This window comes from Artemia sp. Qi Xiang Cuo, chromosome 1 (assembly GCF_049724085.1).
Source record: "Artemia sp. Qi Xiang Cuo chromosome 1, ASM4972408v1, whole genome shotgun sequence".
Lineage (NCBI taxonomy): Eukaryota > Metazoa > Arthropoda > Branchiopoda > Anostraca > Artemiidae > Artemia > Artemia sp. Qi Xiang Cuo.
The window spans coordinates 98,197,627-98,210,297 of record NC_142794.1 but is presented as its reverse complement, the minus strand read 5'-3'; the positions used below and the strand labels follow the sequence as shown (position 1 = coordinate 98,210,297).

The following is a 12,671-nucleotide window of genomic DNA, read 5'->3' as shown; positions in this document are numbered from 1 at the left end:
ATTGTAGGACCTAATTTAAGCAAAATGTGTAATTAAGGTAAATTATGTGAGAGTGATTGCCATAAGAACCGTTGTGACTTTGTGACCGATCCCAAAAATTAGTTACAACGTATCACCAATCAAAATTGCGCTTCAATAATGGTTATTGGCCAGTACCTTGGAATTTTGCTTAGTAAAACAAGACGCCTTATCCTGAGTGCATATAGTGTTGTAGGTATTATTATCCTGGAGACCTCAGACCAGCTAAATTGATAGTACTTCTCCAATATTGCAAAGGTACAAGTTCTGGAAAGGGGGTACGAGAAGATCTGTAGCGGGGACACGGATTCTCTACTGTTAAAAGTAAAAACCCCAAATCTAATTGATGATTTGGCGCACGGTGAAATTATCAGCTCACGGATGGATTATACCACTTGGGGTGTTCTTTACCCAGAGCTTGCGAAACGTCGAAAGGCAACTCGGCTTTTACTTTGTAAATCTGAAGCGGGAAGTAACATGATTTCTCGTGGTGTGTTTGTAAGTCCTAAGGTATATTTTATACAGACACACGACGAGGAAATCAACAAACATTGCATAGGAGTACCCGAGCGCTATGTAGATAAGAGTTTTGATAAGAACATTTATAGGAATTGTATTGTTCAAAATAAAATTCCACGAGCCAAATTGGTGGCAATTCGTTCTCTCAAAAACATAAACTTTACTTTAAATGTAGAAAAAATTGCCATGAGTACCAGCTCCGACAAGGTCTATGTTTGTCAAGACGGTGTGACAACCCTCCCCCTTGGACACTATTGAACTTCAGACCAGGCCGAATATGTTATCCATAGGGAAAATCTCGGTTTGAATAAAGTCCTGTTAATTATTTCCTAAAACCTTTGGGGGGCCTCGCGGCCCGGGGGGGGGGAGGGCCGGCCGCCAGCGGGGGGCGCACCGCCACTATCAAAGTTATCTTTTTTTGACTTAGAGCAGATTTTTTTGTAAATGTTTCATTAAAAAAAAGTGATATTTTTTCAAGTGCTTTAATCTAATGTTGTATTTTTTCTCTATAAATAAAAAAAAAAAAAAGTGAATTTATTTAAGTGTTTTTTCTCTGTGTGCCTATATAAATGTTGTATTTTTTATTATACATAAATTTAAAAAGAAGTGTATTTTTTTCGTGTTTAATGTGCTTTTTTTCAATGTATTGTTACTTTTTTTTTATGCATATAATAAAAGAAAATATGATTATTTAAGCGTCTTCTTCTTCTTATTATTATTCTGGAACAGACTAGTAGTAGGGAAAATTATTTAGTCATTAGACAATTATGGTCTACAGTTAGTTGTCCAGGTGAACTGTTGAAGGGAACATGTATCAATTTAAAACACCATTCAGATCGTTTCTGTGTGGGCCGTCAATGTCGGGCAAAACAACACTCTTAACTAAAATAATTAAAAATTGCGATAAAATGTTTGTGGAAAAGCCAAAAAAAATCTACTATTGTTACAGTATTTGGCAAGAGTCATACGATAAAATAAAAGCAATTGTTGCCACCACGGGTTTGGTGCAGATACAATTCATACAGGGAATTGATGTTTTCAGCATTATTGAACCAAACTCTTGGCTGATCATTGACAATCTGGCTGAATCTATTGAACAATGGTCCCAGGAAATGCTGCAATTGTTCACTGTTCACTCTCATCATGAACAGATTTCTGTTACTCTGGTTCTACACAATCTCTTTCATCAGAGCAAATGTATGCGAACACTTGCTTTGAACTGCACCTACTATATCATCTACAGAGTTGTTCGTGATTCCAGCTCGCTAATAACCCTCAATAAACAAATCTATCCAGGTACCCCTAAATTTCTGCTCTCAGCATACAATCAGGCAACTAATAAACCCTACGGTTATATCCTATTGGATCTTAATCAAAATACACCCGAGGATCTACGTGTAGTCACAGATATTTTCGACAATGAAATTACAGTATATCTTCCTGTAAATACTAAAAAGACCTATTAGTCGCTATCATAACACTGAAGAAACTACATAAAAATAGACATTTGTTTTCGGTTCTAAGCACTTCAAAATCTCCACTTAGGAAAACAATACTCAAACATGGTCTTGACAATGGCTTTATTAATCTAGTATCTGAACTTTTTTTAAATTTGACCGAGGGCAATGTCCAACTGCCAGAATTAGTTCAGCAACAGGCAAAGCAACATCGATCAATTTTACGTACATTGGCCTTTAAAAAGAAAGGATAGAATTTCAAAAGGAAGTGTCTTCTTTAAATAGGCAGTAGCTTTTTCACAATTTTACAGCCGATAACTACAGGACTTGTAAACACTTTTCTTTAGAGAATGAAAAAACCCTATGAATTGACTCCAATAGAAGTCGCTCTCTCACCCGTGGAAAACTTTGAGAACAATCTGAGTAAATTCCTTGACAATGAAAATATTGAGGATGATAAAAAACTGCTTTTACTTCAAGATGCACTTCGCCGAGTGGACAAACACAAGTCCTATCGGTTAAAGCCCACTGCTGCTGGTATCAACCCCGAAAAAAAATCATTTTCCCAGGAGTCTGCTGCTGCTGGAGCCCTTTAAAAAAAGGTAGAATTGGTTAAAACTTTTACTACATTGAGAACACAAATGCTCAAAACATATCGTGAAAAGAGAACACGACTCTTAGTCCCTCTCATGGAAAGTTGTCAAGAACATGTTCAAGTTGAGAGCCTTGAAGCAGGGATTATAATTCGGGACAAGAGCTATAATCTGCTTGATTTAATCTATGACATGGTTACAAATCGTAAAGGACTATTATGATTTGACACTCATCTCTACAATTTTCTAGATATATTAAACTTCCCCAAAAGTCTTATTGGAAATACACAACTTATAAAAAAAATTAAATGTACATGTATCATTATCATCAACAACATTGACACCATTAAAAAATGAATTTGGAGAAGAAGAAGATTTTAAATCAATTGTGGAAAATACTAGCACACCACTGATAGCTAGACAAAAGCGAAAAATTATCAAATCAACGTCACAATCACCATCACCACCACCAACAGTCCGTACACCACCGGGTGTCAGACAGTACACAACGCTGTTACGTTCAAAACAGTTGATATTTTAAAAGATACCTGTACAAATATTAATAAGACAGAAAGTTTAAGTTTCCCCACCACTCTTTCCAAAGTCACTGGTGTTCACACTAAAAATGTACAAGACTATCTACAAAATGAATCAAGTTACACTCTGCATAGAAATCATAGACTTCGCGCCAATCAATATCGAAAAACTAAAGCCTTTTACCCATTGCATATAATGCAAGCAGATCTCCTGACTCTAGATGAGCTTCAAAGACGTCACAATACACCGTACAAGTACACTCTACTTGCAATCAGTGTTTTTAGTCGCTATGCATATACAATTCCATTGCGATCAAAAAGAGGTGTTGATGTTGCTCAGGCCATTGAAAGTATTCTCGAACAGGATTCATATAAAAAAATTTAAACGGATCGCGGTAGTGAATTTGTTAATCCCCATGTTGCAAAAGTACTAGAGAAATATAGTACACAGTCATAGTCACAGTCCTATAGAGGCTGCATTGGCCGAACGATTGATAAGAACTATTCGACTTTTAATTTCAAGATAATGCACATTGAAAAATACACCGACTTTTATTAATGATTTAGATAAAATCATGTTGATTTATAATCAACGACCTCATCGATCATTGTCAAACTCTACACCAACGGAAGTTCATCATTCTGATCATGATACAATTGACACCTTTCTTAAACAGTATTTCAATGAAACTATTGTCAAGAAGAAAAATAAATTCAATGTTGGTGGTACTGTTCGAATTAATAGGACATCGAATGTTTTTGAAAAGGGGAATTATTTGTGGTCCACCGAACTTTTTAAAGTGGCAAAAATCCTAGACACAAAACCCATAACTTATCGCCTGCGTGATACCAAAGATGAAGAGATTCTCGGTGGCTTTTATGACTATGAATTGCAAAAAGTTAAGAATGCTAGTGAAATCTATCCAATTGAAAAGATATTAAAGACACGTACTCGCAGGGGTAAGAAACAGTTACTTGTTCGGTGGCTAGGATACAACTCTGATTTTGATTCTTGGATCGGTGTTGAAGATATTGACAATGCCCAATGATTTCTATGTAACTTTCATGTCCAACGTTTCCGATCCTCTCTACAACGACTTGAATATGACAAGTGATTTTTGGAAAAAACTCTCCCCCGCCATCAAATTTGACGGTGCATATGAAGTGGCTCTTGTCGACTGTATTCTCAAAAATACCTATGACATCCTGAGAAAGGATCGTGTGTATGATATAAAAGTTATACCATTCGATTGGACTATGAATGGGTTGGTCTTTGTCAACTATGAATGGGTTGAAGCACTTAAACCTAGTGACTATCCACATGCCAAATTGAAATATATTGAATATGATAATATGGGAGATTTGTGTCGTACAATCAATAGAAAAATCTCGTATCGTAGGAATGGTACATTTCATTTTAATTATTCATTGGAACATGATAGGATTTACATTAGCTCACCTGTTGACACTGAAATAATTATTCTCAATGATAATCTGAGAGATGTTCTTGGCCTTAAACAGAATATGATCAATGGGAAAATTGCGGGCACCGTTTACGGGATGGATGAATTTATTTTTGCTGATTGTCCACCTGGTTTTGTCTCGGACTCTTGCATATTTCTCTATGCATCCTTTGTGGAAACGTCGAGAGTCGGTAATTCAAATGTCCCCCTCCTACTTGTTCTTGAACGAAAAACAACTCATGAACTTGTTCATCACTATAATATAAAGCATCTTCAGTATGTTCCTGTAAAAACTTCGTACTTGGAACTCTGCCAGTTAACACTAAGAAGTAAATCGGGTGATCCTCTGTCAACAATCAAAGGCTTAGCACTGATTGCTGGTCATTTTTGAACCATTGTCAACGACAGTACACTCACATAAAATCAAAAATACTAGAATTCCATTTGTCTACCTTGATATTGATTGTTATGTTTGTGCTTTTAGTTCACATCAAATATGCAATGGATTGGACTACTACAAGAGTCGTACTACAATGTCTGGCTATGGTCTTGTTAGCTGGTTTGCTTGGCTATTTCTTTCTGCACTACCCCTTGCCAGAAAATATCTTGGACCTGCTGCATCAAATTTTGATGCCTCCACACTACAGAGCTGGGGGTCGGGCAAGAATTTCAATAATAGTGTTAATGAAAATATTAAATCTTCAGCAACAGTCGTTGGTGAGCAACTAAAATCTTGACAAAATGGGGAGGAATTGAAAAGTATGCGTGCGCGTCATTCACTCATCAGTCTCCAACGAGGCGGGAAGCGAAGAATATCGACAAGGACTTTGAGGAATAAAGCAACGAAGACCAATAAGCATAAGAAGAAAAATAAAAGATTGTTAGACCCAAGAAGGATTTCTTCTCTTAAGATGATTTATCTCCCCCCCCCCATGGAAGTTTATCCATCAATCAGTTCCTCATTGAATCGATTCAATGCTGAAAATGTTGATGTCAGTATCAAGTATGGCTTCTATGAACAATTTCACCCCCAACAACTCCTCTCGGAAAAAGTACACTTTGAAATATTTTCCAATGAAGACTATTTCATTGATTTGTCGTCAACATTTATTGATTTGAATGTTGTGCTGAAGAAAAAGTCAGATAATACAACTCCAAATGCCGGAGAAGGTCTCTCCTATGAAAGCGGTATTCTACACAACCTATTCAAACAAATTAATGTATTTATCAATGAAACATTGGTGAGCACTCGCAATAATTTATCAAAGTATGCAAGTTACATACAATTTATGATGATGACACCAAAGGCTTACAAGGAGTTGAGAGGACAATCATTAGGCTATGAATATCGATCAAGTGTTGATACTGACGGTGAGTTGACTACTGCAGTGACCCAGGAGTATCATCTAGTTGGAAAATTAAATCATGAGATATTCAACATTTCCCAATGACTACCCCCCCCCCAATGTCAAGATTGACATAAAGTTACAGATGGCACCATTGAATTTTATTTTGAGAAAAACACTTCCTGCAGCACCCGATGCAAATGTTATTATGACATCGCCAATTCTCCACGTCCGAAAACAACAGGTTATGAGCTCTGTTGCATTGGCAGTGGAAAAGCTAAGAGCCAATGGTAACAACATTAAACTTCTTGCCCCCATACAATCACCAATCAACGTCACATTGCCACCGGCTCTCGTAGCTATACCGATTCATCATTTATCAATGGAGAAATTCCATCAAAATTGGCTTTGGCCTTTGTGAAGAGCGGCAGTGCAGTTGGATCCTGGACTGAATCCCCACATGATTTTAATTTTTTTGGTATATTTAGTCTCGTGTTCAAAGTGAATGGTAGTCCACTGTACACTCTATCATTTGACAAAAAATCCTATAGAACTCTGTACGAGTTGACCATGCAATCCCTAGATCATGACTCTCAACTATTTGAAAATGGAATAACAGATTCAATGTTTTCAAAAAATCATGGGGTTATTGTTTTGGACTTGTCAGGCAATCAGCACACAGAATATGAGTATAGTACGAACAGGGAATGTACGTTTAGAGTGTACATTTGCCGATGCTCTGACTGAGAGTATCACGCTAATATCACCGAGTCAATTTGAAACCTATTGGGAAATCACACCCGACGGCAGTGTTCTACTAAACCTAGCACCATGAACACAAACCAAATAATCAACGTATTTGATATGAATCTATATATGTCCCAGTACAAATCCTATTGCATATCTTCCGACTTAATTGAAAAAATTCCAAGTGTTAACGATACCCTTATCATTGTTAATGGCAGTCCATTGACTGTGAAGACCGGTCATTGGCTATGCATCTTTCAAACAGCAAAGAATATTGAATTTTTTGATCATCTTGGCCTATCGTATAAATTCTACGCTCCATACAACAGCAACTTTATTGAAAGCAGTGGGAAAACCATTATTCAAAATCAACAAAGAGTACAGGATTTAACGACTAAGACATGTGGCTTTCATGAACTACTCTTTTTCATGTTCAGATGTCGTGGTTACACCTACAAGCAGTTTCTCAGCATCTACGTTGACTTACCTCGATTGAACGACTTTCTAGTGGAGAATATACTTACAAGTGTATTTAATATTGATTTTAGTACCCTAAGAATAAAATGTTCTAAAAATGTATGTGAAATTGTTTATTAATAAAAAAAAATTTATATACATGATAAAACGACTTTTCTACTCTTTAGATTTCATCCTCTACTAGGTATTTGTCGACAACAACTAGTGCAGGTAGATTATCCGAATTCACAGTGTACTGATCCTGATGTACTGCAATGTCAGGGTCACATTTTATACAGTAGAGCATGACTTCACTCTTGTCATATCTCTTTGTATAGTCAATGATACTATTCTCATTCATTCTATAGAATTCCCATTTTTCAATTTGCTTATTTAAAGCAATTTCACAAACGGTGTCCTCAAGTGTCGAATCACATTCAGTCATAGCCAAATAAAAATCAGTGGGCTCATAATCATAACACCCTTTGTCTTCACAGCGATGACGTAGAAACTATATTCTTTTGCTGTTCCAACAGTTGAATCGTTGACCCTGTTCCTCCTCCCAGAACAACCTAAAACCAAGACGATACCAATCTCGTAGCAATAGACTACAATCACGTTTAGCATTTCTTTCCAATCACGCCGGGTTATGTATTCCCCCACTGATTTCATTTATCATAATGACAATTAGAGCATAGGCGGTTTCGAGGATGAGAGTCACACACATCCTCAAGACAGGAATTACCACCTTTAATTTGTACAGCATATCCTCTATGCAATTTACACGGGTTGCATAATCTACATTTTTAATCATACTCATTGATTACTGTGCAATTCTCACATGATGACCAGCTGCCCAGTGTGTACATACATAGCAGACATGAATGGAACATTTTTTCATGTGTTGTCACTATCACTGTCACAATGAAATTGAGCTAGCAACAACCAAAATATGTGTAGTATAGAGAGAGAGAGTAGTAAATTACCTTTGAACATTATCTTTCTCTTGAAAATAAAGTCTTAAATTTCAAAATTAATGTTTACAAGCATATCCACAATATCATTTCGCCGTGTTGCCATCAATAAAACCATAAATTGTGTAAATGCAGTTGAACCACGACGTAGAGGTTTTATGCAGTATTTTGATGATGGAAAATCAGTTTTTATTATATCGACAAGCAGTCCCCGAGAAAATGTCTTCCTTTGAATAGACATCTCTAGAAAATCGTCATCTAGAATCAAACGTTTGCCCATAAGAACTAGATTCCCCCTGATTCGCTCTTCCTCGAATCCGTCTATTTTTCAGAGTTCTAACTCTCACAACCAACTTCAGACTAACCTGAATTTTTTCTACTCTAAAAAATATATGCTAGTCTACTATAGAAAGAAAAAAATACCATTGATTTAGAAACAATTTTATTGAACATAATTACAATAATAATAATCACTGATGCATTTTGTTCTCATCAATATATTTCGATAGGACATCTACTTCTGACCGAAGTTTAGTTATATGGAGAATATTCCATTTTACAGCAAAACATAGCTGCTCTTCTTGCTTAAGTTTACTTAATGATCTCAAGTATCTGGTGTAAATAGCGTCCCATTAAAAACATAGTCTACAACCAGTGGTCATTTACACAGCCCCATTGGGTATTCGTATATCGTTGCTGCTGTTGTCGGCTCCATCATTAATCTCCAAAAATGTAAATGCACCACTCATTTTTTCTCTACTAATATCTTCTCAAATAAACTATTCTCTTTAAATTCAATTCTCTTACTAATATGAATTGTAAAAAAAACTATTCCTTTTATTCAAATCCCAATCACCAATCAAGTTATACTCACTCTCTTTGAAAAGGTGTAATGTCTTGTAGAAGTATTACCTATATGCATGGGGATAGTCACTCTCTTTGAAAAGGTGTAGAGCTTCTCTAGTCTAGAATAGTGATATAATTTCACTTTATCGACCCTCAAATTCCATTTAGGTTGCCGTATATGGTGTACCCACAGTATTTCCATACACCTATTAGCCCAGAAACCTGTCTCATTGCCCCAGAAACTTGTCTGGTTGGCCCAGAAACTTGTCTGGTTAGCCCAGAAACTTGTCTGGTTGGCCCAGAAACATACCTGGTTGGCCCGGAAACTTGTCTGGTAGGTTTTGTATAATTCCATATTCAATTGACAACAATAGCAATAATCAGTCTGGTAATCTGCCATGGAAAGATGCCATGGAACGTAAAGGCCCAGAAACTTATAGTTGACCCAGAAACTTGTCTGCTTGGCCTAGAAACATGTCTGGTTGGCCCGGAAACTTGTCTGGTCCAGGGGCGTAAGCAAATCCAGACGACACGTACTACTAAAGAGCAAGGTATTGACTAGGGGGCGAACCCCCTAATATACATATTAAAAATATATGAATATAGAAGTTCGTTACGTAAGTTAATTCGTAAGTAACGTATATTTATTTCTTATAAAAACGTTCGTAAATAAAATTAAACAAGTTTCGAGAAAGCCATTTAACTAAATAAAAGTAAATTAATATGAAAATTTTGTTTTAATTATTCATGTACGGTGAGCCAAGATCAAAACCTGCATTTATTCAAAAACGTTCAAAAATTAAATAAAAAAAACAAGCTTTTTCTAACTGAAAGTAAGGAGCGACGTTAAAACTTAAAACGAACAGAAATTATTCCGTATAGGAAAGGGGCTGTCCCCTCCTCAACGCCTCTGTCTTTACGCTAAAGTTTGAATTTCTCACAACTCTTATTTTTTTTTAAATGAAAAACTTTAGCGTAAAGAGCGAGGTGTTGAGGAGGGGACAGCCCCTTTCATATACAGACTAATTTCTGTTCGATTTAAATTATAACGTCGTTCCTTACTTTCAGTTAAAAAACTTGTTTTTGTATTTAATTATTTAAAAAAACGATCAGAAATCAAATAAAAAAACAAGTTTTTTTCAAATGAAGGTGAGGAGCAACATTAAAACTTAAAAGGAACAGAAATTATTACGCATATAAGGGTTTCCCTCCCTAGTCAATACCTCGCTCTTTAAGCTAAAGTTTTTTTTGAGTACTTTCAAAAGAGCTATCTATTCTTATTAACCGGTCTTTGTGATTCATGGGTTTGTGATTCGAAAAAAAATTGAACTTTAGCGTAAAGAGTGAGGTATTGACTAGGGGGGCGAACTCCCTAATATACGTAAAAAAACATATTAATATAGAAGCTCGTTACGTAGGCTAAGTTTATTCGTAAGTTACGTCACAACAAAATACCGAGAAAGCCATTTAGCCAAAAAAAAAGTAAAATTAATATGCAAATTTCGTTTAATTATTCATGTACGGTGAGCCAAAATCAAAGCTGCATTAATTCAAAAACGTTCAGAAATAAAAAATACAGGTTTTTTTAACTGAAAGTAAGAAACTTACTTTTAAGTAAGTCTTCATTTTAAGAAACTTAAAATGATCAGAAATTATTCCGTATATGAAAGGGGCGGTCCCCTTCTCAACGCCTCGCTCCTTACGCTAAAGTTTGACTATTTCTCAAAATTCTATTTTTTAAAACAATAGAAAACTTTAGCGTAAAGAGCGAGGCGTTGAGGAGGGGACAGCCCCTTTCATATATATACGGAATAATTTCTGTTCGTTTTAAGTTTTACTGTCGCTCCTTACTTTCAGTTTTTTTTTTTATTTATGCATTCTAAGACCACACTGGCTATACATGACGAATGAAAACAAGAGAGGAAAGGAAATAATAAATGATAAAGACACTGGGTCTATTCTGCTCTCATTAGATTCACTTCGGAAAGTTAGATTTGGTTTGATTGTTTGTTTATTTGTTTGTTTTTTTTGCACTGAAGACGACTTGGCGGAGGTCCTTGTCGAAATCTTTGCTTGTTTTTCGTCTTCATATTTTGCCACTGGCTGACAAAATCCTCGTTTTCTCACCTTTTTTGTTTTATTTTTCATTTATTATTTCCTTTCCTCCCTTGTTTTCATACAACACAAGCTTTACAACACGAATATCACTCTTCTACATGAAGAAGTTTGTATATATATATTCCATATTTTTATATTCCAGGTTGTTTTGTGAACAAACAACCAAGGTGAAACAAGTAAATTGAACCAATGGTATTCTCACACAACCTTTCGATCTTTTGATGAATTCTACAACCATCATTAGAAACAATATTCCATTGAATCCCAATTTATATCCTATGTCTCTCATCTCTCTATCTTTCTTCATCTCTGTATTTTTATTTACCCTCTATACCTCCATCATCCTACTTTTCCCCTGTGGTTTCTTTGTTCTCTATCATATATTGTCCTCTCTCTATTCTTGTAGTTTTTAAGCATCTCTGAATTACCTCTCTATTTCTTTATTATGTCTCTATTCATCTATAATTTTACATCCCGATCTAGATCCCAGTACTTGTTTAAATAAATGGTTGCTAAAAATTCATTTCTTCGACAACATAGACATGGTTTAAATTTTTAATTTATTTGTCATCATATTAAATCATTGCTTGCGTTAATTAGGACCTAAATCAGCAATTAATTGCGCATAATACCAATGTACTTGTCAAAATCTCTACTAACTGCCAACTGTTTACTAAGATAATAGTTATTTTGAAGGGCAGAAAATGTGTTTAAATTTGAAAGAATGGACCAGATATGTAGTACGAAACAAGAAATTAATATCCTTTAGTTTTAGTTTATGCTTGGTGCTTATATGTTATAGCGCCTATGTTAAGTTCTTCATCTAAGTAGAACCTGTTTCTCTGACTAATCCTAATGAAATATACCAATATATGAAGAAAATACAATACTTAAGAAACAAATTTGAGCTGTATATTTGCACATTAAGGGTAAAGTATAGCGGGTCTGCATGCAAAATGAGTTAGGTACAATTATTCTGTATATTATGAAGTAAGAATTGTCTTCTAACTTCAAACTGTCCAGACATTTTACCCTCACCCCTCTAATGTGCAAATACATAGCCCAAATTGTATATTTCCCATCTATTCTGTCACTTGTCTTTGCTTGTCTTACACAAAGCTGGAAGAAACTAACGAAGAAATCGGTTCTACAGAGCGTCAATGGATGAAGAATTATAACATATAGTGCTATAACATAAGTGCCTTACGTTTTACTAAACTTGCCTACCATCCACTTAATTTTACAGAAGTAAATGAAAGATGGCTGTGAATTATAATTTATTTAACAAGGTACTTACTTACCGTCAACTTGGATGTTTGGACTTGAGCGTTGAATTGACGGCTTGATGACTGCTCAGAAGCAGAAAATGGGACCCTCTGTCTACCAGAATCACCGCAAGCTTTTTCATAAGACGTATCTAAAGCCAAAAGTTATTTAATTAATTACACATTTCAGTTTATTTCTAGTACAGGTATTTAATACATTTAATAAATTATATAAGCTAAATGATTATTTAAATCAATTTATTTGTATCACATCAAACTATTTAACATGCGCAATTTTAGCCTTTTCCCCCTGAAAATATATTAAAGTTATTT

General features: G+C 35.4%; 1 protein-coding gene across 8 annotated transcripts in view; it reads right to left on the bottom strand.

Annotated features, from left to right (window-relative positions):
• Positions 1-12,671, bottom strand: part of LOC148956978 (uncharacterized) — a 307,801-nt gene that overhangs the window by 280,857 nt on the left and 14,273 nt on the right. For 7 of the 8 annotated variants that reach the window (XR_016142442.1, XM_089097082.1, XM_089097088.1 and 4 more), the window contains one exon: positions 12,375-12,490. Coding sequence is in view for 6 of the 8 variants with exons in the window: in XM_089097082.1 (XP_088953208.1) it covers positions 12,375-12,490 (116 nt within the window). In the remaining 2 variants the exon portion in view is untranslated. Of the gene's footprint in view, positions 1-12,370; positions 12,491-12,671 lie in introns of all 8 variants that reach the window. The other variant, XR_016142441.1, reaches the window with a different exon arrangement.